The 24,868-nt window shown below is 54.1% G+C and overlaps 2 protein-coding genes across 7 annotated transcripts; one reads left to right on the top strand and one right to left on the bottom strand.

Moving 5' to 3' along the window:
* Window positions 1-140: 140 nt before the first annotated feature.
* On the top strand, window positions 141-9,217 carry Fam131a (family with sequence similarity 131 member A). 3 transcript variants are annotated; one of them, XM_045149353.1, is made up of 7 exons: window positions 141-319; window positions 1,477-1,538; window positions 2,494-2,636; window positions 4,935-5,028; window positions 5,228-5,410; window positions 5,610-5,726; window positions 7,548-9,217. In XM_045149353.1, the coding sequence occupies exons 4-7, from the start codon at window positions 4,959-4,961 to the stop codon at window positions 8,015-8,017; spliced, it is 840 nt and encodes a 279-aa protein (XP_045005288.1). In that variant the 5' UTR covers window positions 141-319; window positions 1,477-1,538; window positions 2,494-2,636; window positions 4,935-4,958; the 3' UTR covers window positions 8,018-9,217. The 3 variants fall into 3 exon arrangements, with proteins under 3 accessions (XP_045005288.1, XP_004654379.2, XP_045005289.1); XM_004654322.2 differs by lacking the exons at window positions 141-319; window positions 1,477-1,538 and adding an exon at window positions 1,687-1,886; XM_045149354.1 differs by lacking the exons at window positions 141-319; window positions 1,477-1,538; window positions 2,494-2,636 and adding an exon at window positions 3,013-3,162.
* Clcn2 (chloride voltage-gated channel 2) lies at window positions 9,126-23,472 on the bottom strand. 4 transcript variants are annotated; one of them, XM_004654321.2, is made up of 24 exons: window positions 23,372-23,472; window positions 20,995-21,148; window positions 20,717-20,848; window positions 20,252-20,380; window positions 20,039-20,172; window positions 19,849-19,926; window positions 19,688-19,766; window positions 19,372-19,497; window positions 19,202-19,286; window positions 19,006-19,107; window positions 17,573-17,657; window positions 17,252-17,407; window positions 16,862-16,931; window positions 16,646-16,756; window positions 16,144-16,357; window positions 15,715-15,848; window positions 15,327-15,499; window positions 15,102-15,216; window positions 14,900-14,973; window positions 14,630-14,689; window positions 14,467-14,505; window positions 14,203-14,307; window positions 9,805-9,891; window positions 9,126-9,674 (listed from the first exon to the last, which is right to left on the bottom strand). In XM_004654321.2, exons 1-24 carry the CDS (start codon window positions 23,447-23,449, stop codon window positions 9,480-9,482), a joined length of 2,715 nt encoding a protein of 904 aa, XP_004654378.1. In that variant the 5' UTR covers window positions 23,450-23,472; the 3' UTR covers window positions 9,126-9,479. The 4 variants fall into 4 exon arrangements, with proteins under 4 accessions (XP_004654378.1, XP_045005284.1, XP_045005285.1 ...); XM_045149349.1 differs by having other exon boundaries at window positions 16,144-16,312; XM_045149350.1 differs by lacking the exon at window positions 14,630-14,689.
* Window positions 23,473-24,868: the final 1,396 nt, after the last annotated feature.

The raw sequence follows: 24,868 nt of genomic DNA, 5'->3' as shown, positions 1-24,868 counted from the left end.
ACTACCTGGAGAGGCAGACTTCTGAATTCGGCCCTAGGCTGTCTGCGTTGCAATGACGTCGCTCTTGCAGCGCCTTGCTCTGGGTGGAGACGCTGGTGGCCACGCCCCTGCGCTTACGTCACCGGCCCTGTTCCCTCTCCCGGGAGCGGCGGCAGACGCGGATCTCCCACCCCCTCCCTTCTCACGGGCTGTCCCCCTACCCAGTGGTGGTTGCCGCCCGACCCTCTGGCAAGGTGATGGCCCGGGCCCCTGGCGCGGGCTAACGTGCTTGGGTGCCCGACCATGGGCTGTATTGGCTCTCGGAGCCCAGCGGGTCAGGGTAAGAGGCGGAGGCCGGACACGGTTGGGGCGTAGGGCCGCGGCCGCCTGGTGCGTGGGCCTTGGGTGGGTAGAGGCCGTGGAAGGGGCTGGTGTCGGGAGGGGGAGGAGCCTGCACCAGGGAGGCGGGTCGGGCCAGATGAGTCAGTGGAAGGGGGCTAATCGACTCCGGTTCGCTGCTGTGGCCTGCCTGCTTCTGGGCTTTGCAAGACAACGCGTGGTCTTGCCGTCCGCTTGTATTCCTATTGCTGAGCGTGACTGCAGAGGCAGACACAGCTTTGCAGGAGGCTGATATTCCTGCGCCCCCTGCCCCCGCCCCCCGGTCTTCTAACAACTGGCCTTGAGCACCCACATAACTCCCCTCTGCCTACACCTTCTCACTGTCTTGGGAGTGGCCCTGTGATGGGAACCTGCCATTCCCAGCTGGGTGACATTCTCTGAAGGAGTCAGCCCTGCCACATACCCTACCACAGAGTTTTTGCCCAACACTTGTTTCCCACCTTCAGTCAGATCAAGGGGTTTAGGCCCCATGTGGGGCACCTGTGAACAAATTGATCGCTTCTCATGCTTACAACTATTTTCCTTCTCCCTCTCCTCCACCCAAAACAAATCATTCTTACTCCGTGGAGAGTCAAAAGAAGAGATTATCAAGTCTTCATACAACAGCCAACCCCTGCTTAGGCCTTGATTCCCATAGATGGTGATACATAGGGGCCCGACCTTTAGCTCTGCATCCGAAGTCTGTCAGCCTCCCTTCTGTGTCATGGATTTCTCTAAAGACCAAGGCTAGGTAGGAACCTGTGATGATGTAAAGGACTGGGTTTAGAATGGGTCCCAGGCCTTCAGAGCCGGTGGCCCGTCACAAACCTTAATGTGGTTGATACCTGAGGTTCTTTAGAACTAACTCTGGTTGAGATTTGTACTTCCCTTGAGGAATTCTGGGATTTGTAGTCCTAAATTAACCTCATGACTTTTGTAGCTGAGAAGCAGAAGGCTGCTCTGAACCCCCTGGCTTGCTTGGAGTTCAGGAAGTCATCACTGCCTGTACTCAGGAGAAAGTTTGACCGACCTAGACTGGCCTTAAAAGCCCTGACTGGGTACTAGCAGGGGTGGGGGCAGGGATAGCGTATAACCTCCTGTCTTCCTTTTGGTTGGTAGTATTTCAGAGGACCACCAGCTGGCTGAAGCTCAGGGACAGAGACGGCTGCTCCAGCTAAAAGGTCAGTTGTGATGTACATGGCCTGTTGGCACTATCTGGGGGATGAGCCTCAGCTCCCCAAATCCCAGAGAGCTTGGCTAGGTCCTTGGCACTCCCACTTCCTCAACGCTGTGAGACAGGAGTGTTCTCCTTATGTGACTAGGCACAAGTTCCAAGTGGGGAGGGGACTGGCTCAGCATCCGGAGCCAAAACAAGAATAGAACTGGGAGCTGAGCCTGAAGCAGTTCTGGGCTTTTGGTTCTCCGCATCAACATAGCCAGCATGCCTATGATTTCTGTGCTGGGCAAAATGTTCCTGTGGCAGCGTGAAGGGCCTGGAGGACGATGGACTTGTCAGACAAGTCGCAGAGGTGAGCCCAGAGAACGTTGGTGTGATCTGGGAGATGATGGGAAGCCGAGGAGTAAGGCACTCTAGATGAGAGGAAAATTCCTTTGGCTTAGATATCAGGAACTAGGCTGAAGGAGAACCAGGCTGGGGCCATTAAGGAAAGGCAGGGTGAAGAATAAAAGGTATGGATTTGTCCGAAAAGAAGAATAGAGTTGTGGACCAAGTTTATATTGGCAAGAGGAAAGAATCGATGCAGCAAGACACGAGGAGGAAGGCACTGGACGAGGCTGCCCAGGGGTGGGGGTGGCAGTGAGAAGGGGCATAGTGTTGGTGGGAGAATTCCATGCCCTTTCTACCAAGGGTTGGCTGAGAAACTGGAAGAAGATTCAGAATTTACCCATGTTTGGGTTTCACCTTAGTCTTGGTAGCAAAATGCTGTGGACAAGGTGGTCATGAGGGCTGCCACAAGTCAGCTGTGGGGTTAGGGTTTTCAGAGTAAAGGAGGGCATGTGGTGGTCGCAGGCATTCTGAGAGATAGAGGAAGGGCTAACAAGAAACGATAAGGCAGCACAGAGGGGAAATGGGGATCTTGGCAAAAGTGAGGGCTGAACAGTTTTTCCCTTACTCAGTGGCCTCGGACCCCGCGTGGGCTGTGGAGTGGATAGAACTTCCTCGTGGTCTCTCTTTGTCCTCCTTGACATCTGCTCGAACCCTTCGTGGCTGGAGCCGGTCTTCCCGTCCTTCCTCCGTGGACAGCCAGGACTTGCCAGAGGTGCAGAAAGTCCCTTGTGTTTGTGTGTGCGCGCGCGCGCGTGGCAGAGGTGCAGAGCCCCGTGAGTGTGTGTGTGTGTGTGTGTGTGTGTGTGTGTATGTGTGTAGGCGGGGAACCGCATCCACATTTAGGGCATCTGTGACCCCTGCCCCGCCTCACCACCCTGCTTCGGGCTTCCTTTTTCCTGAGAGCGGAGGCACTATCCGGCAGGCCGCCCCCGCGCGGGTCTGCTCGGCTCCGCGGGGTGCCAGCGGGCGGGCTTGCTAGCGCCTTCGGCGCTGACGTCAGCGCATCCCGGGCTGTATCCCGGGAGACCCTGTTGCATGGTGATGGGTTGCCAGGGAGATATACACCTTTTCTTGGCCAGGGCCGCAGCTGCGCGGAGCACCCGCCTGGCATGGATGACAGCGGCTGGGGGAAGCGAGGGGAGGGAGGGAGAACGAGCCAGGAAACACCCCGCAGGTACTCCTTCCCCCCGGGCCTGGCCAGAGGCTAACGGAGCCAACCTGGAGGCCCTTTCAGCCAGGTACCGAAGGGGAGGGACAGAGGGTGGGCCTGAGGTCAAGGGGCAGGTGGAGGCTGCTCGTGCCAGGTGGGCCGACCAACCATGATGGAAGAGGGTTAGGCAGCGCTGGGTAGGGGGTGTGCCCTTGACTCCCTTCGCTGAGGGAATCATTCTGCTGGCTTGTCAAGGAGCATTGAGCCAGGTACAGGATGGAGTTGGGAGCCCTGGTGGATCAGACTGAGGCCCTGCCACCCCAGCTCCCTAGGGAGTTACAAAGGGTAGGATGAGGGGGAAGAGGGGTGTCAAAGGCTGAAAGCATTGTTAGGATGCGGTACTTGCGACAGTCCTTAAATGTTAAGGGGCATTTTGTCAGGCAGGAATGGACTTTTTTTGCCCAGAAGGCTGGTCGCTTTCCCTGAAGGCAGACGAGCTTCTTGCTGACAGGAACGGTGGAGGAGTGGTGTATTGGGCAGAGGTCAGTATTGGAGTCTAAGAATGGGGAAAAGCAGGCAGAGGCCTCAGAGTGGGGCCCTGAAGGGCCTGGGTAGGAAGCCTGCACTAATGTCACCAGACAGTGGAGAAGTCCAAAACATGTTTTTATTCTCATTCCTTTAAAATTTTTTAAAAATATCTTTAGTTATACAAAATAATGAGTTTCATTATAACATTTTTATGCACATACATCATTCTACAAGATTTTAAATAGAAACCTGGTGTGACTCACTGCACTCCTGGAAAATTGTTTATATGTTGCCTCATTCGTTAAACCTATACATTTTGAGAGATTACTCCTTACTAGGCATTCTATTAAATACTGGTGCATTGGTGACCACCACAGACTGAATTCCTTAAAGAGGTAGAGCAATAAGATACAGGAAACATGTGAAGTAGATCATATTTACACACTGCAACTGAGGTCCACAAAGGGGACGTTGATGGAGGACAGTGATTTGCTAGAGACTACAGTGAGAGGACAGACCACTGGCAGAATGGCCAGGAAGGCTTCTCTGAGGGGTTGATATTTCAGTTAACATTGGAAAAATGAGTAAGAACCAGCCAGCCAGCCAGCCATGGCAGGGGTGAGGTGGAGGGGGCAGGAGAGAACGAGGACTTACATAGACAACATTCTGAGAGGAAGTTGGGGACCCATGACTTGTGTGCACTGGGAATAGAAAGGGTGTTATCAGGAAGCTTAGGATGGAGCACTAGATCTTAACAGTGGACGTGTACAGGCAAAGCTTAGGAGACAGCTGACGGTACTGCTGAGCACGGTTGAATGGGAGAACAGCGGGGTGATGCACAGTTAGGAAGCTGGGAAGCAGGGCCAAGCGTGGGGAGGAGAATGTGTAGGTTTGACTGGGGGTCATGTTGGCTCTGTGACTGGTAGGCCACCCAGGATGAGCTAGAACATGGATTTCTGAAGACTCAGGGGAGAGGGGAAGAACCTTAAGGAAGTCTCCGATGCCGTAGCTGTCTCCCTCCCACCCTTCCCTGTCCTTTACGGTTCTTCACTTTCTGACCTACCCGTTTCCCCTCCTGAGAGCTGGGAAGGTGGAGGCTTAGCTGCAGTTATGTTCCTGTGGGCCCGCCTGAGTCTCTGTTCCTTTGTGGGAGGATTCGTGGAGCCTAGATTCTGATCCTGCCCTATGCGTTGGCAGCTACTGGGACATGTGTACGGCCCTGCCATTCTTCCCAGCTCCCATTCCCCCTGATACCTTGGGTTAGATGTGGGCATGTTGGAGGGAAGGTCACTGCTGTGAGAGGGGCACTGACTTTGGATGGTGTCACTCAAGGTGAATGTTGGAGACACAATCGCAATGCTGCCCAAGTCCCGGAGAGCCCTGACCATCCAGGAGATCACTGCGCTGGCCCGATCCTCCCTGCATGGTATGTCCCTCACTCCCATGCCTCTGCCTGCTGTGTCCTTTCTCCTGTCCGTGTCTCTTGGGACTATTTCCTATGGACATTTAGATCTCCTTTTTCCAAATCAGTTCCAGCCCTTCTAACTACCATCACGTTCCACTTCCCTGTTAGGTGGTCCCTGGCCCCTCCCAGAATCACTCTTCTCCCTTCTCCTCGCATTTAGGTATTTCCCAGGTGGTTAAGGACCATGTGACCAAACCTACAGCCATGGCCCAGGGCCGAGTGGCTCATCTCATTGAGTGGAAAGGCTGGAGCAAGCCTAGTGACTCACCCGCTGCCCTGGAGTCGGCCTTTTCCTCCTATTCGGACCTCAGCGAGGGTGAACAAGAGGCTCGCTTTGCAGCAGGTGGGTGACAGTAAGGGGGTCAACCTCACACTCATCACAGGGCTGCTACCTCTGATCTCAGAGTTGCCATGGGAATTGGTGTCTTTCCACACCTGCCTCTGCGCAGAAACCTCAGGCACACTTTACAGGACTCCTGTTTACAGCCCAACTTCTCGTCTTAGCTCAGCTCCTGTGCTAGTGAGTTCTGTCTCCCTAATAGGAGTGGCGGAGCAGTTTGCTATTGCAGAAGCTAAGCTCCGGGCTTGGTCTTCAGTGGATGGTGATGACTCTACTGATGACTCCTATGATGAGGACTTTACTGGGGGAACTGACACAGGTGAGGATATTCTGTGTTGCTGCTGCCACCTGCCTGATAGGGCTTGTAATTTATTCTGAACCACCGCCTAAGCGCCCTCAGCCTTCAGGAGGGTGGAGGCCAACTCTGTCCAGACTGCTGCATGCACTCAGGTGGGAAATCAGAGGTTGGAAGTGGAGTATAGCTTTCATTCAGGTGTTGAGCCTTCTCTTTCTGGTGTGTGCAGCTGGGCCCTGCAGTTCTCAAATTAAATAAACAAAAAGAGACAACGCCCAGAGGCCTCAGTAATACCCTCCCCATGCAACCATGTCTCCGGGAGTGTCTGTGGCGTCCTTGCCTTTTCCTCTCTGAGTCAGCCTCTGCCTGGTGGTTGGCAAGACCGATGAACTCTACTACAGTCTCCAGCACCGCAGAGGACAGTGGCCCTAGGCAAACAGGAAGGCTGCTGGGCCTGGACTCCACAGGGTGCTGGCTCCAGCTCACTATCCTTCTATTCCTGCCTGTGGGCCTTGCTCTGGGCCAGTGTTTGCAGAGGAGACTGTGGGGGCTGTGCAGCTGTACTCAGCTCTGTTCTGTTCCTTGAACTACAGGGGCTGACTTTTTTTTTTTTTTAGCTTCTAGGGTCTGGCCTTTACAAGACCCCTGCCTGTTACCTGTTTGCCTTGGGAGATTACCTTTACCAACTGCCACTCCTCTAACTAAGTTTTCCAAGGCAGGCCCTCCATTAGAGCAGGCCAGAAGCTATAGTAGTCCAGAGGACACTGCTTTGGGTGCCCAAGGCCAGGAGTAACCCCAACCACAATAATTGTTTTGTTTACTTACTTACTTAATTATCTAAGACAAGGTTTCCTGTAGCCAAGGCTGGCCTCCAACTTACTCTGTAGCTGAAGATGTTCTTGATTTTTGAACATACATTTGTGATAAAATTATAGGCAGGTGTCACTACATCTGGCTTTTTCTTTAATTTTTTTTTAATTTATTTGAGAGAGAGAATATGAATGGGCATGCTAGGGCCTCTATCTAGTCTGTCACTACAAATGAACTCTAGATACATGTGTCACCATGTGCATCTGGCTTATATGGGTGCTGGGGTATTGAACCTGGGTCCTTAGGCTTCACAGGCAAGCACCTTAACTGCTAAGCCATCTCTCCAGTCCTTCTTTTCTTTTTTACCCCAAGAATCTCACTATATTCCAGACTAGCCTAGAACTAATTATTTAGCCAAGGCTGGCCTTGAATATTTACCAGAGCTGCTGGTATCCTGTATAGGATTTTTGAGCAAATTTTAAAATGGGCACACCCTTTTCTGGCAACCATAGCTCCATGATTGGTGAATATGTGATAGTTGAATGTTAGCCCTTACTGCCTTTGTGGTGAGCAACCTGCCTGACCATATGTAGTGGCCCTGCATTTATTGCTTGCTTTCTGTGTAACAAACTCTTGTTTTTTCAATAACCCCATAAAGTTGGTATTATTAGACTCCCTAATTCATCATGAAGGGAACTAAAACATAAAAAATTATAACTGGAGAGATGACTTAGCAGTTAAGGAGCTTGCCTGCAAAGCCTAAAGACCCAGGTTCCATTCCCTAGTACTCATGTAAGCCAGATGCACAAAGTGGTGCCTGGAATTGGTTCGCAATGGCTAGACGCCCTGGTGTGCCCATTCTCTCTACTGAATAAATTAAAACAAAATTATAACACACCCAAGGTTACCTAGCTCCTATGCATGTTGACATTTCCACCTCCAGCTAGGAGTAGAAGGTGGGTGGTGGGTGTGGCTTCCAGGTTGACCAGTTGGAAGGAGACCAGCAAGCTGTCTTTTTTTCTCTCCCCATCACAGACATGGCTGGGCCTCTGGGGCCCCACCTCCAGGACCTGTTCACAGGCCACCGATTCTCCAGGCCTGTGCGCCAGGGCTCTGTGGAGCCAGAGAGCGACTGCTCACAGACCGTGTCCCCAGACACCCTGTGCTCTAGTCTGTGCAGCCTGGAGGATGGGTTGCTGGGCTCCCCGGCCCGACTGACCTCCCAGATGCTAGGTGAAGAGCTGCTCCTTGCCAAACTGCCCCCAAGCCGGGAAAGTGCCTTCCGCAGCCTGGGTCCATTGGAAGCCCAGGACTCGCTCTACAATTCACCCCTCACGGATTCCTGTCTTTCCCCTACTGAGGAGGAGCCTGACCCTTGCAAGGACTGCCAGCTGCTCTGCCCACTGCCCATGGGCAGCTGGGAACAGCAATGGCAAACTTCTGACGTAGCCTCTTCTGGGGTGGTGTCCTTAGATGAGGATGAGGTGGAACCTGAGGAACAGTGACCCAAATCATGCCTGGTGGTGGCATGCGTATCCTGGCTGCTGCTGGGGCAGAGCCTCTGTGCCCGTGTGGGCTCTGCAGCCTAGAGTGCTCCTGGGAGCACTCTCTTCTCCATTGTGTGTTTTGCATGAAAGTGTTTGGAGAGGAGGCAGGGCCGGGCTGGGGGCGCATGTCCTGCTCCCACTCCTGGGGTTTGCTGGGGCTTGCCCGGGGCCCCTGGGGCATGGCTACAGCTGTGGCCGACAGTGATGTTCGTGTTCTTAAGTCTCAAATGCCACATTTCCTCTAGGGATGATGTGAACCTGAGGGGTTGTTCTTACTGGGCTGGGGGGGCAGGGTGGAGGGAGACTGGCTGCCTCCTCCCCCCTTCCCAGAGCTGCTTTCCTCTGCTTCTCATCTTTGAGTCCTGCGCAGTGCTTGATAGACCCGCCTCCACCTGGGGGGCTGGCTCCTGCCCTCCCAGAGTCTACGGATTGAGCTGTCCCCTAAGGGCCCCTCGCCTAGCTGGGCTCTTGCTGTGCTTCACCTCCTCATCTCTAAATCTTTTTTTCTTAAAAGTCAGAGGGCTTCTGGTCTGTTCTTTCAGCCGATCTTCCCTGGGAGACATTGGGGTGATGAAAGTGCATCCTCCAACCTTTTCCTGCCCCGCTCCCCAAGCTTTGGGCCCTTTCCCAGCATAGCAGGCTTACGCAGAGTCCTGGGTTGGGTGGGACTGGGAAAAGGCATGACTCTTGTTGCTACAGAGCTGGGACTTCTATGCTCCTCCAGAAAGGACCACAAGGATGTCACAGAGGTGGTCAAGAAGCTGTCAGCTGCTGCCTGTTCCTGGCCAGAATTGTGCCAATGAGTTGGTAGTCATGACGGAGAACCTCCCCTTAAGGGAGGAAAGAAGATAGTGCTTTTCCCAACGGAAGGCCATAGTTACAGGGCTAGGGCCCTGCACCAGCCAGAGTGTTAATGACCAGGTAGCAGAGGCCTCTTGCAGATTCTGCATTCCTCGGACACTAACTCTAGAGCAGTGGGGAGGGTAGGTGGCTGCAGAATGAGGAACCTTGTAGGCTTTGGCAGGTAAGAAGATTCAAGGTAAGAACAAGAGCCAATGGCACAAGGTTTCTATATACGACTGGCTCATTAAGTGTTTATTTTATTCTATTTAAGAATTTGTTTTATTAAATTAATATAAAAATCTTTGTAAATCTCTATATACATCTGGTCATTGGAAGTTCCAGTATAAACCCATCTTAATTCTACCCTTCTCCCTTAAAGAAGGGTTAGGAGTTTCATGGCCCCACCCCATCTGGCCAGGGCAGTGTCAGTCTCCCTCTGGCAGGTGGGAATTGAGTCACATTCCAGGTAGGATGGTCTAGGAGAAGCTGGCAGCTCAGGGCTTGGGTTCCGGCCTGTGGCTGCCACTACTTCCTGCTCTTCCAAGGCAGAAGGAATATAGGCCACTGGGTGAGGGGTTCACTGGCACTTGTCATCACTGTCGGAAGGACTACCCTCTCGGGGGAGGCCATGGCGGGATCGGGGTCCCCACAGTGCATGCACCTCAGTGGTCTCTGTGTCACTACTGCTGGTGGCACTGTCTCGGAAGCTGGCGAGGGGTGGTCGGACTTTCACGCCCTGGGCTGTGACAGAGCCCTCAATAGCCTTTCGGAGCTGGAAAGGTAAGAGGGTCAGAGGTTTGGACTCAGAGCTTCATTACTCAGACTTTCCCAGCATTTCCCTTAAGGGAACCAGACAAAGCTCCTTGTTGGAAGAGGAAATGGCTTTGACCCTGTCATCTCACCTCCTTTAGGGTAACAATTCCAATGAGTCTGCCAATGCTGGTGACATAAGCATGGTCCACTCCCAGCAGTGAGAAGATGGTGTGAGTCTGCAGAGTGGGAAGAAGACATACTAGACTTGATTTTCCTTTTTTTTTTTTTTGACTTTTTGAGGTAGGGTCTCACTCTAGCCCAGGCTGACCTGGAATTCACTATGTAGTCTCAGGGTGACCTCAAACTCTTTGTGATCCTCCTACCTCTATCTATGCCTCTGGAGTGCTGGGATTAAAGGTGTGTGCCACCACGCCTGGATTTAGACTTGCTGTTTGAGAGGGAAGTTCTGAATCAGAGGCCAAAGGGGTCCAGGACAAGATGTGGAGGTAGAGCAAAATAGGTGCTATAGATAGTGGGGTCGGGAAGATAATCATGAGAATGTGCTGCGCCCCTAGGTCTTAGGACCCCGTAGCTACAATTCTTAGGCTGCTTATGTTGATGCTTCTTCTTGTTTAGCACTCCCCTGTCGAACGTGAGCGTCATGCTTTAGACCCTGGCAGCTAGCTCTCCTTGTGCACTGGGTGGATTTTCTTGGGCCAGATGTCTTGAAAACGGCTCTGACTCAGCAGTTCTTGGAAGTTTTGGCCTATCAGTTATCTTACTGTTCCAAATATACTCGTAAGCCTCTTGGCGTTGATGCCCAGGCAAATGAATCATGGTGAGTGGCTTCTTAAGTACCAGGTACATAGAACTCAAAACACTTTCTAAATGTTTTCTAACATATTGAAATTCTATAGGAAGGGTCTTCCAACACCTTCCTAATTTTCTCCAGGGCAGGGCATGACTGTACTTTTATTTTTTTTTTATTTTTTATTTTTTTGGTTTTTCGAGGTAGGGTCTCACTCTGGTCCAGGCTGACCTGGAATTAACTCTGTAGTCTCAGGGTGGCCTTGAACTCACGGCGATCCTCCTACCTCTGCCTCCCGAGTGCTGGGATTAAAGGCGTGCGCCACCATGCCCGGCTATGACTGTACTTTTAAAAAGAGGCAAGAATTTCATTTTTCTTTCTTCTTTTTTTTTTTTTTTTTGGTGGTACCAACCCAGGTGCTTATGTACCTTTGGGTTTTGTTTTTCTCCTCAACCCTGCAGTGATCATCCAGCAAGCTGTGTCCACTTAGGTTTGTAAACCACTTGTCCCTGTGGGGTATCTGGGCCATCCGCTCAGCCCCACTGTCCTCACGAGGTAGGGCTGGGCCATGACAGCAGGATGGGTTCTCCTACTTCCAGCCTCCCTCCTGTCTCGATTGGATCTGCCATCCTGTGGCTTCCTCCAACCTGAGCAGTCCCTAGACTCCCAGAACGGCCCATGAAATCCTTCTCAAGCCAGGCCAGCCGGGCTTCTAAGCCTCACACAAGCATCTTTTTCTGAAAACATCCAATTTTTCCACACTTCAGACTTTTTCCTGTCTAAGTCATAGCGATTTCTAACACACACTGAAGGCTTACTGTGTGTGTGAGGCACTCTGTACGACTGTGGGTGCTTCACAGGCTCGGCTTTTCTTCTTCTTTTTGGAGGTTAGGGGTGGGGAGCATGGAACAGCATCTCACATACGCCAGACTCTCAAGCTTGTGCTGTGTAGCCGAAGATGACCTTGAACTTACTTTCCTGCCCCCACCTACTGAGTGCTGGAGTTACATGTCTGTGCCAATACATCTAGTTTATAAGGTGCTGGGATTGGATCCCAGGGCTTCACGCATGCTAAGCAAGCACTCTACCAACTGAGCTACATCCCCAGCCTCTGTCTCAATTCTTTTAAACCTCAGCACACCCAATGAGGCACGATGATCCCTAATTTACAGATAAGGAAATGTGAAGCCCAAAGAGGCTAAGCGACTTGCTGAAGTTACACAGCTAAGCTTGCAAGTGTGGAGTGAGGATGTGGGTTCAGTGGGTCTGGCCGGGTTGCCCAGTATTTCTCCACAGGTGGTCCCTGAGCTAATGAGGAACCTAGCTGGCAGTGATAAACAGCTGCACAGATTCTTAACTAGTCTCCAAATGTAGCCACTCCTCTGATTGTTGCTTTCCTAAGCCTTAACTGTTTTCTCAGTAAGTAGCTTGTAATTTGGAATCTAATATTTAGAATTCTAATCTTTTATGTTATCATCCCTGTTCTTTGTACTTTTGTTAGCAATTCCTCAGAGGCGTCTTCTCTTCCTTGGATTTTTAAGTTTGTAACAAACATCTACTTTGTTCTTTTTCATTTTAATTTAATTAGACACCAGGGAGCCCACTGGAGGGCCCAAATTTCTTGGGCCTGGGAACAGTGAACTGACAGGGAAGGGGACAACATGGCCTTCTAAAAGGATCCTGGGAGAAGGGCCAGGATTTTGGGCCTGACTCTGCTAAACTGACTCAAATGACCTCACTGCATGCCTCAGTTTCCCTGTGTATTAAAATGGTTAAGGCCAGTTAGGCTATCTTTGGTTCCAGGCCCAGTTCTGCTACTTCCTAGATGGGGAATTTTGAGCAACTTGCTTAACCTTTCTGAATTTCAATTTGCTCTTGTATATAAATTGGCATATCATAGTATCTATCTTACAGTGTGGTTGTGAGAATTAACTCACACCTGTGAAGAGTTTAGTGCCTGGCATATAGACAGCACTCAAAAAACTGGTTAGCATTATTATCACCATGATGCATGTCTGAGGATTAAAATGACCACAGCTGGGCATTGGTGGCACATGCCTATAATCCTAAATCTTGGGTAGAGGTGGAGACAGGAGGTTTAGAAGTTCAAGGTCATTTTCAGTTATATATTGAGTTCATGGTCAGTCTGGGCTACATGAAATGCTGGCTGTGCCTCTCAAGTGCTAGTATTAAAGGAGTGCACCACTCCTGGAGCCTGGCTCCTGGTTTCTTAGGTATCCAAGCGAAAGCCTAATGTACTACTGTCTTCTGGCCCGTCCTTTCTCTCGCCACCCTGCACTGTAGCTTCCCACTCATTCAGGTCTGAAGTCTTTATCTAAAGGCTGCAAGATCCTTTTATAAAGATTTTAAAATTATTTATTTTTAAATTTTAATGTATTAGCGAGAGGGGGGGAAGAGAGAGAGAGAGAGAGGCAGATAGAAAGAATGGATATGTCAAGGCCTCCAGCCACTGCAAACGAACTTCAGATGCATGTGCCACCTTGTGCATCTGGCTTACGTGGGTCCTGGGCTGGGTCCTTTGGCTTTGTAGGCAAGGCCTTAACCGCTAAGCCATCTCTCCAGCCCCTAATTTTTTTTAGTTTTATCAAGGCAGGGTCTCACTGTAGCCCAAGCTGACCTTCAACTCATTCTGTAGTCCCAGGCTGGTCTTGAACTCAGTGTTCTTCCTACCTCTCTGCCTCCCCAGTGCTGCTGGGATTAAAGGCCTGCGCCACCACACCTCTCTGCCAGTTCCTTTATTATGTTGCGGTTTTGTTTCTTTTTGTCCCCCCCTCCCCCACACACACCTTGGCCTCTGCCTGTGTGTGCTATGCTGGCTTTTTAGCATAGCTATGTCTAAACCAGCCACCCAAGTTGCAGGCTTTTGGAATATCCACGCCTGTCACTATCCTCCATACCCTGTAATGGAGGCTTGCACATTAAGTCTGTTTAAAATGTAACTAGAATACTCCTTGGTTTTGGCTAGGCAGCCTGCATTACCACTTGGATGCCAGCATGTGCCCAATGGTGCCAACTATGCCACACTCAGGGGCCCCTGCTTTCTTCAGGTGTGTACTTTCCTCAGCAGTTCCTTTCTGTGCTCGATTTTCCCTAGTGTTGCAGGCTAGTTTTGCCCCCTTTGCTGAGCTCTCTTCCGGAGCCTCTCACCAGTTTTCCTTGGACGTACATGAAGTTAGCGCTCTCTGGGGTCTGACATTCCAGGCCCCCTGCTGGTGTCTCTCATCTTTGTTTATCTCTTCCCTGCAGTCTCCCTCTCTGTACTTGGCTGTTTGTTAGCTTGTTTATTAGATTTTCTTATCTGGCCTGTTTCTCACCCATTTTTTTTAAGCGTGGGTGTATCAGCCTTGTTGGGCTCTGGCAGCCTTCTGCCTAGCTTTGACCCTGGCCTGGTCTTTTGGATTCCACCCAGTTCAAGCCCTTTCTTTGTTGCTGCTTTGGTCCAGAATTCCCTGAGGGGTGGGAGTGGGGGCTGAGCAGAGAAAATATGCCTGGCTCCACAATGGAGCAGGACAAACTTGAGGGGCCCTGGCTCTCAGGCTTCCATCAACCAAAGCAATATATTAAAAAAAAAAAAAAAAAACAACAAAAACAAAAACCCCCAGATAACTAGCGAAGTCTACTGTCTCCTGTTCTGTCCTATCCCAGTGCTCTGAGTCCAAACTTGGGAGCACCCCCCAGGTCCCTACCCTGCGCTGAACCAGTCCACTGACCCTCCTACCTTGTGCAAAGAGGTCCGTTCCACCAGCTGGAAGGGGGCAGGATCAATTTTGCAGTCACTGAAGTTGACAGGCTCATCGAGCTGTTGCTCCTCCCACTCCAGGATCTGAGGGGAAGAGGGTTAGGGAGAAGGAATCTAAAGCTGCTCTTGCCTGTCTAAAGGCTGGCCTGACTCTTTTCCTTCCTGTGGTCCCCTCCCATCAGCCAAGATGATGACTGAACACACCCGGAAAGAAATAGGGTCCAGAGTCCAGCAGTACCTTACCTCCTCAGGGCTCATCTCGCCTTCCAAGTCTGAGTCACTCTAGGAGGGAAGGAATGGGGAGGTAGGTGGATGTATCCCTGGCTCTAGGTGGTTTGCCCAGCCTAGCCCCTGGCCCTCCCTGCCTGGTGCTCCTAGCCGCAGGGAAGGGGGGGTGGGTACGTACCGCCAGGGAGATTCGGACCCGCTTCAGTTTGCGCTTTTCACAGGATTCTGACTTTTCCAACTTTTTCAGAGCCAAAGCAGAGAGGAGTTGAGGTTATAGGGAGAGGGAGGTAAGGGATGGGTGGAGCCCACGCAGAAGGGTGCACTGCAGGGGCAAAGCTGTCAGGAGAGCAGGAGGTCGGCAGAGTGGGAGAGCCACTCCAGGGTTAGCCAGGAGGTGTGGAGGGGAGCTGACAAGACAGCAGGCAGGATGGCAGCTTTGGGCACTCACCTCTGAAGCGGCCTCCGGAGGTGGACTGCCACAGAAGAGGCTTCTGAGGGCGATGCCCGTGGACTCCGCGTTGCCTGTGTTCCCCAACACAGAGCCCAAAGGGGGCAGTGTGAAGGCGAGGGGGAGGCTTCCCGCTGAGCAGCCTCATTCAGCGGTGGGCCTAGCTCAGGCTATGTCCAAGGCGGGAGAGAGAGGGGCTCACCCGTGGGACTCTCCTGGAGGTTTGTGGTGTTGCTGGGCCCCCTCTTGAGAGCAGGCTTCAGGGGCTTGTGAGTCTCTCCGCGGCACGCAGGGAAGCCCGAGTCCTCTGTGTTCACCTGCGGGGCCAGAATAGGCTGCAGGCTACAATCCAGGACCTCCCTGTTCCCCACCAGGCCATACACTGACATTTTGGAGGCGTGTGTGGCTATGGGGCTTTCCCCCTCACCTGGAAGCGGACAGAGGCGTCAGAACTGGGGGGACTCTCCGGATCCAATGATGGAGAGGCCTGCACCTTTCTGTGCTCTTGTATGTACTGCCGCCGCCGAGCTGGGCTCAGCTGCGCCCCCAGCAATGCCACTACCTGTGAGCGCTCGATGGAGCCCAGCAGGATCATAGACTCTGCGCAGATCAAATGGGAGGACTCAAGAACGAGGGTCCCCTTCTCTTACATCCAGGGCTGGTCCCTGGATACCAGCTGCATTACCAAGGAAAACTCCTGCCTGGAAGGTGTTAGCTCACACACTTGGAACATGACCTGTTCTGGGCTCCCTGCCCCTTCCTGAGCAATGCCTCAGGGAGATGCCCACAGCACCTGAGACCCCTCCCAGCCTCACCAGGGGACTCTACTAGGGCCAGCATGCGGCCCTTGGTCCTGTGCAGTGCCAAGCGCAGGTCTCGGAAGGTGCAGCTGAGAGCCACGTGGGGCACGTCCCTCACCATGATGTCTTCCACTCGCACCCGGTACTGCCTGGGGGCAAAGTGGGGCACTCGGTGTGTGGTCGGCATGGACAGCTCCCTAGAGCAGCACTATCCCAGCATCAGGGAGGATGAAGGACTCGGGGTAGCAATGAGTACTCCTCACCCTTATGAGTATCAGCGGGGACCAGTTACAGAGTCCCCAAGGTGAGGGTCAGTTCTGATTCAGGGTGACAGAACAAAGTGGCCAGCCTTACTGGCTCAGGACCTTGCTGGAGTGGGTGTGAGAGGTCCTGGGAGGCTTCCTGGCCCTCACCCACACCCTCTCTTCACCCAGCCCTACATACTGGTGGCGGCCCCAGCCTAGCTCCGGCAGGTACGGAAGCTTCTTGATCCGGATGATGCTGTCATAGAGGGAGGGCTGCAGGCTCTGGGCAACGGCATTGGCAAGGATGACAGCAATCATAACAGGCAGAATGTGGGCGATCTGGCCCGTGAGCTCGAAGACAATCACAGCTGTGGACACTGTGTGTGTCACCGCTCCTGCAAGCGCAGCTGCCCCTGGGAACGGCCACTCTCAGTCTTCTCAGGGAGCCGAGGCCCCAGAAGAGGCCCCCTCCTCCCTTGGACAGGTCCTGTGGGAGTCCCTTAGGCTCATATAGTCCTTGGGGTTGGGACTAGGCACCTGCCAGCAGGGGGCACCAGAGCCTCAGACTCTGGCTGGACCAGGGCATCTCCCAGGGCAGATGCAGACCTGGGGGGGCGGGGCACTGCTGGGCGTGTCAAGGATCACACAATTCCTTAGACTTGATTCTCAGCACCACAAAACAGAAAGAACTGGGTGCTCACCCACTACTGCATAGCCACCAGGGACAATCCGATAGGTACTGCTATCTGTGTGAATTCCATCTGGGAACCAGGCAGCCATGCTTTCACCCACAAGACGCCCAAACGCTGCTCCTTCAAGGAGGGGAAGTAGGAAGAGGGAGGGTCACTCAGTACAGGGGCAAGCTGTGTGGGAGTGGGAAGGGTGCAGGCTGGGATGACAGGCAGCTGCAAACTCACCAATGACAAAGACAGGCATGAAGGCTCCACAGGGCACTGGGATGGTGGTGGCCAGTGCAGACATCCAGAACTGTAAGGCAGGATGTGATTCAAAGAAGCAAGGCTCCTCCCCCACAAGCAAGCCTACCTTCCAACTATCCTAGTATTCCCAGAGGTGAAGGGAAGGAAAAGGTCACCAGAACCAGGTTCAAATCCTCACACACCATCACACTATGTGGCTTTGAGCCAGTTACTTAACTTCTATTGTGTTGGAACTCACCATCTTTGAAACAGTGTTAAGTGTACCTTTCTTACAGTATGCTGTGAAGCTTTCAGGGGTTAATGTATGTCAAGGGCCTGGGACAGCACCTGCACCTAGTGGCCTCGATAAATATTAGTACAGAGTCTCACCTTCATGAGAATGAAAATGACCAGAGTGAGGAAGACGTTGGCACGTGGTGGGCTCCAAGCCTGCGAGGTGCTGGGTGGTTCTAGATCCTCCACCAGGCCCTGGCGGACCCACGTCCGGTTATCAAACAGGGTGACTAGGGTCTCTTTCTGTGAGAGCTAGGGTGAACAGAGTGGGTGCCTCAGGTTGGGTCACAGACAGGAAGATAGGAAGAGGCCTACAGTAGTTCATGGGAACAAGGGGTGCCAGACATGCTGGGGCTGCTGGCTTGGACAGGAATGCATCTCAGGGGAAAATTCATGTACCTGTTCTGATGGGGTTACCTGTCCAGCCATGAACTGTCCAAAGCCAGGGGGGAAGGTCAGAGTGGAGATGAGCAGGGTCACCAGAGCCGGGAAGAGCAGGCGTCTAGAGATGAGGGTTTCATAGCATCAGGAGTGGGTGGCACACCTCCTATGGACTAACCATGGGCCAGGCACCCTCACATACCTCGGGGCTGAGGTCAGAACAGAGCCTTGGCTCCTACATAAAAACACGAGCCTAAGAGTAGGTCCCTTTTGCTGTTTGTGACACTGCATCCCCAAGGGTGATGGTGAACTAGGGTCATTATAGGAGCTGTAGGCCTTTCTGCTCCTCCCTGATTTCACGAGTGGGTAGTGACAGCAGCAGCAGCAAGTCCATCTCTGGTCTTCTCTTGGACATGGGAGCTGTGACTTTTCACCTGTTCTCAGAAGCCCCAGCTAGAGTGTATGGTTTGATGCCAGAGAGGTGTTTCTGTCCTTATCTAGCTCTCCATGGTACAAGAGTAAACAGCAGGGTGGAGGAAGCTGGGGTCCCTCATAAAGTAGACCAGAAGTACTGTAGGAAAAAGGATCAGTTGGCTCCTTAGTCTCAGAAGCCTTCTAACTCCCAATTCTCATGGCCACAACTGAGAGAGCTGTGTTTTGGACATTTAAAAAATCTTATCTAGAGCCGGACATGGTGGCATATGCCTTTAATCCCAGCACTGTGTGTGGGGGGGTACAGAGGTAGGAGGATCTCCATGAGTTCGAGGCCACCCTGATACTACATAGTGAATTCCAGGTCAGCTTGGGCTACAGTGAGACTCTACCTCAAAAGATTTCAAAAAATCTCATCCATCCTCATTGATCATAGGGTAAACTGACATGCAAACAAATACTGTCCAGGGGAACACTGGACTGTTTGGACCAGACCTGAAGACCTAAGAAAGCCTCAGTCTTTCATCATAAATGCCCTCTGTCACTGACTAAAGTTCAAAAACACCTGTTTCCAGGGAGTTCATATGCATGTTATAATAGTCAGCCTGGAAACACCACTGGCTGATTTCTTATGGAGTTCCTGTCCCACTCCTTTCTTTTTGAGAAAGGATCTTACATTGCAGCCTAGGCTGGCCTGGAACTTCCAACAATTCTGTTTCAGTCTCTGGGGTGCTGAGATTACAGGTGTCTGCCACCACTGTTGGCTTAAGTGCCTGCTTTTTTGGTTTGTTCTTCTGAGGTCGGTTTCACTCTAGTCCAGGCTGACCTGGAATTCACTATGTAGTCTCAGGGTGGTCTCGAACTCACGGCGATCCGCCTACCTCTGTCTCTGGAGGGCTGGGACTGAAGGCATGTGCCACCGTACTTGGCAAGTACCTGCTTTTGACTGGGTCATTATTTCACCCATGTTGTTCCCCCCTGCCCACTGTGGCCCTTACCCAACTCAGAGCAGCCTGGAAGAGTCTATGGACACTTACTTCCTCATGAGGAAACGATTGATGGTTTTTTGCTTTCTCATCACCTGGACGATCTTCCGGTTCAGGTAGACAAAGAGGGCTCCCCCAAAGCCACTAGCAATACTGGAAAGAGAAGAAGTACCAGGGTATGGTGGTTGGGGGGGGGTCTTCTCATGGTAACCTCCCTCCTGTCCAATAGCTTCCCTTAGCTTCTCACCCAATGACAGCAAAGGCTGGCAGTTCCTGTAGGTCAAAGGGGAAGTCAAGCCGGAACCGGGTCTTGAAGAGAGCAGTGATGGTCTCTGAAAGCAACAGTCATAGGGAGGTAGGTCTAGCTTTGTGGGTCTCCCATCTGAAGTAGCTTAGATGCTCCTATCTCCCAGGTACCTTCATCACGGTTCCACACAGCCAACACCCGGAAGATGAAGGCACTGAAGGTGGCAGCGAAGAAACCTCGCCAGTAGTTTCGCACCGCAAAGAAGGTGGAGGTGACCTCGATGCTGAACAGGACGCCTGCGAGGGTGGGGAAAGCACCGTATAAAGCCAGGTGTGGTGGCACATGTCTTTAATCCCAGCTCTTGGGAGGCTGAGGTAGAAGGGTTGCTGTGAGTTCGGGGCCAGCCTGAGAGTACATTCGCACCCAAAGGAGAGGTTAAAGGCAGGGCTGGCTGGGCTGGGTCCGGCTGGCTGGAGCCTTGCCTACCTCCGATAGGTGCTGCAAAGCAGCAGCCTACGCCCACAGCACAGGCAGCAGCCAGCATTTCTGTGTTCCGGGATTCATTCTGGCAAAAGTGGGGACACAGCATCAGCCTGGGATTAGCAGCCTGCCCACTTCCCCCCCTCCCCATAGCACTCCCCCTTTACCTCATAGATACCCCCAAAGAGGGACAGGAACTTGCTGAGGAGGGCAGCACACATGCTGGCGATGTGCACAAAGGGGCCCTGAAGATGGGGATTGGTGGTGAGTGGGAAAAGGGGCCTCTTTGGCCCCCGGACCTTGGCCTGGCCTCCTTCTCCACTGGGAGGGACTTTCTATTCCCCAACCTGCAGTTACCTCTTTGCCAAGGGGCATTCCACTGCCTAAGGCACAGGTTAGCCCGATGACCTTAGCTATAAAGGTCTTGAGAGTGAGGTATTCTTTCAGCACCACTCCCCTCAGGATGGTTTTCATCTCGGGGATGCCAGACCCTGCAGGAATACATATCCGGGATACATGTGCCCAGTTCAGGAGCTTTGACTCTTGGCCTCCTCTTTCCCCCTGTCTTACCAACAGCCTGAGGGGCCAGGATTTGGGTGAATCCAGCTGAGAAAGTGATAAGGACAACAGGGTAGGTAACCCAGGCCAGGTACTGGAGTAAGATGTTGGTGTTCAAGCCCCGGGACATCCACTGCTGAGCTGTGGATAGAGGACATGCTGCTGGACTCCCAACATGCACCTCCACTCAGTCCCTGCCCGGTCCCTGGAACACACTGATATGACAAATGCACAGAGCTGAGGGACAGAGGGAAGGAAAAGGGCTCCTAGAGGGCAGTTGCCGGGACAAAGCCCAACCCAGGCAAGAGGGTCACTTGGAGAGAGGAGGCAAGAAGGTGTAGCCATGCGAGTGGTAGTGATTATGCCTGGAGATGGGCAGACTGTCCAGAGAAAGTGACCAGTGGTCAAGTAGCCAAGACGCCTTAACAACTGTGCAACAGAGGAAGTAGGTTAGCCCTCCCTAGCCCTTGCCCTCACCTTGTAAACACACAGCGATGGCATAGTCCATGGCCCAGCTGACCAATGCCATGAGAAGCCCCAGGAGAACCAGGAAGATCCAGTCTTCGCCAACCCTGGATACTAGAAACTTGTGGCAGCGTACAGAACAGACTGGGGGCAGGGGAGGGAAGATCCATGGGAGGCTGTCAGCAACACGTTTGTTCCCTGTCTCTCCCCCTGCCCCATGGGCAGCTTTAATGGGCTCTGCCACCCCTCAGTACAGTACAGCCAGGTCCCTGTCCCAACCCAGTTCTCACTGCGGCATCTGGCACATCGGCTCTGTCCATATTCCAGGAGCTCAGGAGGAGCCCGAGGAGGGGGGCCCTTCCAGGGCTCAGGCCCTCCCAGGCGAATCCGAGCAGCTTCCTCTTTGGCAAAGGCCCCAAGTTCCTGAGTGTACCGGCCATACATCTGGAGTAACAGGCAAGATGTGAGCATTAGCACGTGGGACCGAGGTGGGGGTGCAGGAAGGGCTCCTGGAGTCTGGATCCCCTTTCTCCCAGCCCCTACGTTGTATGACCCCTCTTGAACCCAGAGTTCCCACTCAGGCTCAGAGTGTAGGAACAATGCATACTGCAGTCTGTGGGGGCTGTCCTGGCCAGAGTGATGGGGACAGCCAAGGTACAGGGACACAGTTCTGGGGGTGGCAGAATAATCGGTCCTCTTCTAACAGGCCAGGGGTGGGGGCAATGATGATTGGGAGGGAAGGTCTCTGAGGAGGGAAAAGATGGAAAAACCTAGGGCACAGTTTGAAAAGTGGGAGGAGGGAAAGTCAGAGCATAAGGGATGGTCAAGGGCACATGGGTAACAATAAGAGCCTGGTAGAGCTGAGGGCAGCTGCATTGGGCCTAAGAGCAGGCGCGGCCCCAATCCTTATCACGTTCCTGCTGGGCCTCAGGCCTGTGACCAACTCTGCTGCACACCTCCCACCCACCCTAATCCCCTTGTCCCCATTCAACACCCCCACCCCCACAAGCCTATCAGCCCAGCTGGGAGTGGAAAGTGTCTCTGGGTGAGTGGGGAGTGCTTGGTGGCCTAAGTCCCACTCTGTAGCTGTCCTGAGGCCAGGGGCAGGCCTGGGGACAGCACAGGCTGTGGATAGTAAGGTTGTGGTTGTAGATGCTGGGGTGATGGGACGGGGAGAGTCTAGTTATGGCTAGACCTGCCAAGCTGGGCGTGTTTTGGGGGGGTGGGGAGGAGTAGATTCCGGCTGCCACCCGCGGGAGCTTCAGGACACAAAGGGCTCCTGTTGGGCCTGGGGGGGAGGAAGTAGGGAGAGATGGGGGGAGAGAGAAAGGAAAGCAAAGCAGAGGAGAGAGGAATGAACGTGAGGCGAGAGGAAGAATGAGAAAAAAAGGCGAGGGAAAGAAGCAACAGAGGAGGAAAGACAAGAGCAGCGAGAAGAAAGTGGTCTATAGAGATAGCAGATGGGAGGAGGTGAGGGCAAGACAAAGGAATAGGAGGGCAAGTAGCGAGGTCCGAGTGGGAGTGCCCTGCTGGAGAAGCGCTCATGCCAGAGACACAGGCACAGGAGAGAGGAAGATGCAGCTGGTACAGCAGGAACATCATTTCAGAGGCTATGTGCCTGGCTTTCGTGACGAGTGGCCCTCTCCTTGGCAAGGCTGATAGCCCTCTCCCATGCTATCACAAGGGGTTGCCCTACCTACTTTTACTCTCCTCTCATACTGGCCACTTCTCCCAGTCATCTATTTCACACAGTCACTCTCTGGTAATTGGGCACCTCCCTGACTCAGTTACAGCCCAGGCCCTCTCCTCCTACTTTGGTTCCTCCCTGCCACCCTCGGGGCAAATTCCAGCTCAGGCTGATAAAAAGGAGCCTTAGGTCCCGGTCCATTTTCTAGGACTTGCTTGGGTCACCCCCATCCCCTGCTCAGTGACATAAGAAGGTTAGATGGTTTTTCAAGCACTAGGTAACAGTGATGGCCACGAGTTAGCCAGGCTCCTAGGACCCCCCCCCCTCCCGCTTCTATTGGGGTCAAGGAACACTGGTGCCATGTGTGAAGGGTTGCCTACCCAGATCCCGAATGAAGAAAGGTCCCCATTCTCACAGCCATTCCTGCTTCACCCAGCAGTCCTTAAGCTTCTGTTCCCTAGGTGACAAGTCACCCTTTCCTAGAGGAGTGACTGATGGGTTCTTGTCACTGCCGGGTTTCCAAGCCCTCAAGATGCAGGGCCTGGGGGTGGATGAGTTTGGGTTTCATCACCTGCCTACATTGTATGGCTAGTGCAGTGCCATGCACATGGTAGGGATACAGGGAGTGTGTTGAATGATGGAGACAAGAGCGCTGTGGAGAGGGTGCCGAGGTGCTGTCCCTTGGGCTCAGGTGGTGGGTGCAAGCAGGAAAGAAAACGTGTGTGAGGCGGAGAGCAAAGGGAAGGGCACCTGGGCCAACCCCCCTGGTGTCATTGTAGGCCCCCAGCCTCAGCCAGAAACCAGCAAACAAGAAGCTTTTCCAATGCTTTGGCCTCTCAGACTCCCCGAGCCTCAGTTTCCCCAGCCAAGGAAGGCTGAGGCGCGTCTAGGGTAGGCCGCCGGTCCCGGCGCTTTCTGGGACCACCCGGGGCAGCGGTGCCGGTGTGCACCTCTCAGGTCTCGGATAAAGCTTCACTTACCAGGGTCTGCTCGTACTGCAGCGCCCGAGGCTCCATCCCTTCCCCCGCCGCCGCCGCCGCCGCCGCCGCGGCCGCCATCTCGGCGAAACTGTCCTGTCGCCTCCCTGGGCCGCCGGGGCTCTGGCCTGGCCTCGGCCGGAGGAAGCCGTGCCCGCACTCGTCCGGCCCCCGCAGCCCGGGCGGCAGAGTGCAGAGTGCGGCGGGTCCCCGGCGGGCGCCGCAGGCGCAGCCTCCCGCTCGGGTCCCCTCCTCGGCGGGCGGGCCGAGGGCGGTGCCCTGCGCGCCGCTCCGCCCGCTGGCCCGTGCCCACGGGGCCGGCGCTGCCCTGCTGGGGTCGACATCGGATCGGGGCCGGCTCCCCGTCTCCGGAGAGGCCGCTGGGGGCGTTGGGGACCAGCGAGCCTACAACTCCTTCGCCGTAGGGGCCCGGGGCTGACCGCGGTCCCCCCCGGGCCGGGACGAGGGCGGGCTCGCCGGCACGTGGAGGGGGGCCCGGGCGGGCGGGCGGGCGGCTGCGTGCGCGGCCCGGGAGGGGCTGGAGATGTCCCGACGCGGAGGGCTGGGGGCTGCGGGCAGCCGAGAGCACAAGCAAGGGGTACCCCTTCTCCGGCCCTCACGAGGAGCGGGCAGTCAGACCGGCCTCGGCTCGGTCAGGGGTGAGCAGCAGGTCGGGGTGTGGGGGGGGATCCTGTCTCCATTTCTTCGGAGCGCCCCCGCCCCCCAGCCGAGGAGGTGCGCCCGGAGATCCCGGGCCTAGGAGGTGGTGGGAGGGAACGGGAAGAGGTGAGGCCCGAGGGAAGGGAGTTGGTGCGGGGGAGGCTTGTCCCGGGGAACGGGCGTGGGGGAGCAGAGGTCGCCTCTCCCTGGCAGAGCCCGAGGAGAAACCCGAGCGGCCGCTGACGTCTCGTGGACTTGGGGGGACGGCCTGCTGGGGCTCCGCGGTGTGCAGCAGGGTCCTCGGAAAGGCAGAACAGAATGGCGCGAGCACAAGGCGGACCGGCAATGTCACAGCTAGTGCCACGAGAGATAGTGCCCAGGAAGAACCATCGGGGTGTTTAGGAAGCACCGGCGGTTGTGCGAGGGGGCAATGCCCACAAGGGGGAGGGTGGTATGAGACAGTGGCACCTAGAAGGAGGAGCCCTGCGAGGGAAGAGCTCTCTAGACCCAAGACCACTCACTCTCTGCTGCACCCGATCAGATGGTCATGTTGGGGGAACAGACAGTACCAAGTCGAACTGGCAATGAATGCTGTAGTCTAGGGATGTGAAGGGCTTAGTGCCAGGCTGAAGGGGCAGTGCGGGGTAAGAGAGCAGAGCCCGGGGGTGGGAGGGTAGAGGGACAATGCAGGCTTTCCTCTTTCCCATAGTGACATCGTGGCAAATCGCCAAGCCGGATGGACCCGGCTCGGGTGACGACTAGCAGGGCCCAGCCGGCTCTGGCCGGCATTGTGGTGGGGGGGGGGGTTGGTGCCAGCCGGAGGGGTTGGGCACTATGCCC

The sequence above is a fragment of the Jaculus jaculus genome, chromosome 5 (assembly GCF_020740685.1).
Source record: "Jaculus jaculus isolate mJacJac1 chromosome 5, mJacJac1.mat.Y.cur, whole genome shotgun sequence".
In the NCBI taxonomy this organism is placed as follows: Eukaryota; Metazoa; Chordata; class Mammalia; order Rodentia; family Dipodidae; genus Jaculus; species Jaculus jaculus.
Note: the sequence above shows the minus strand (reverse complement) of the source record. Positions and strands in the feature narration are given on the sequence as shown.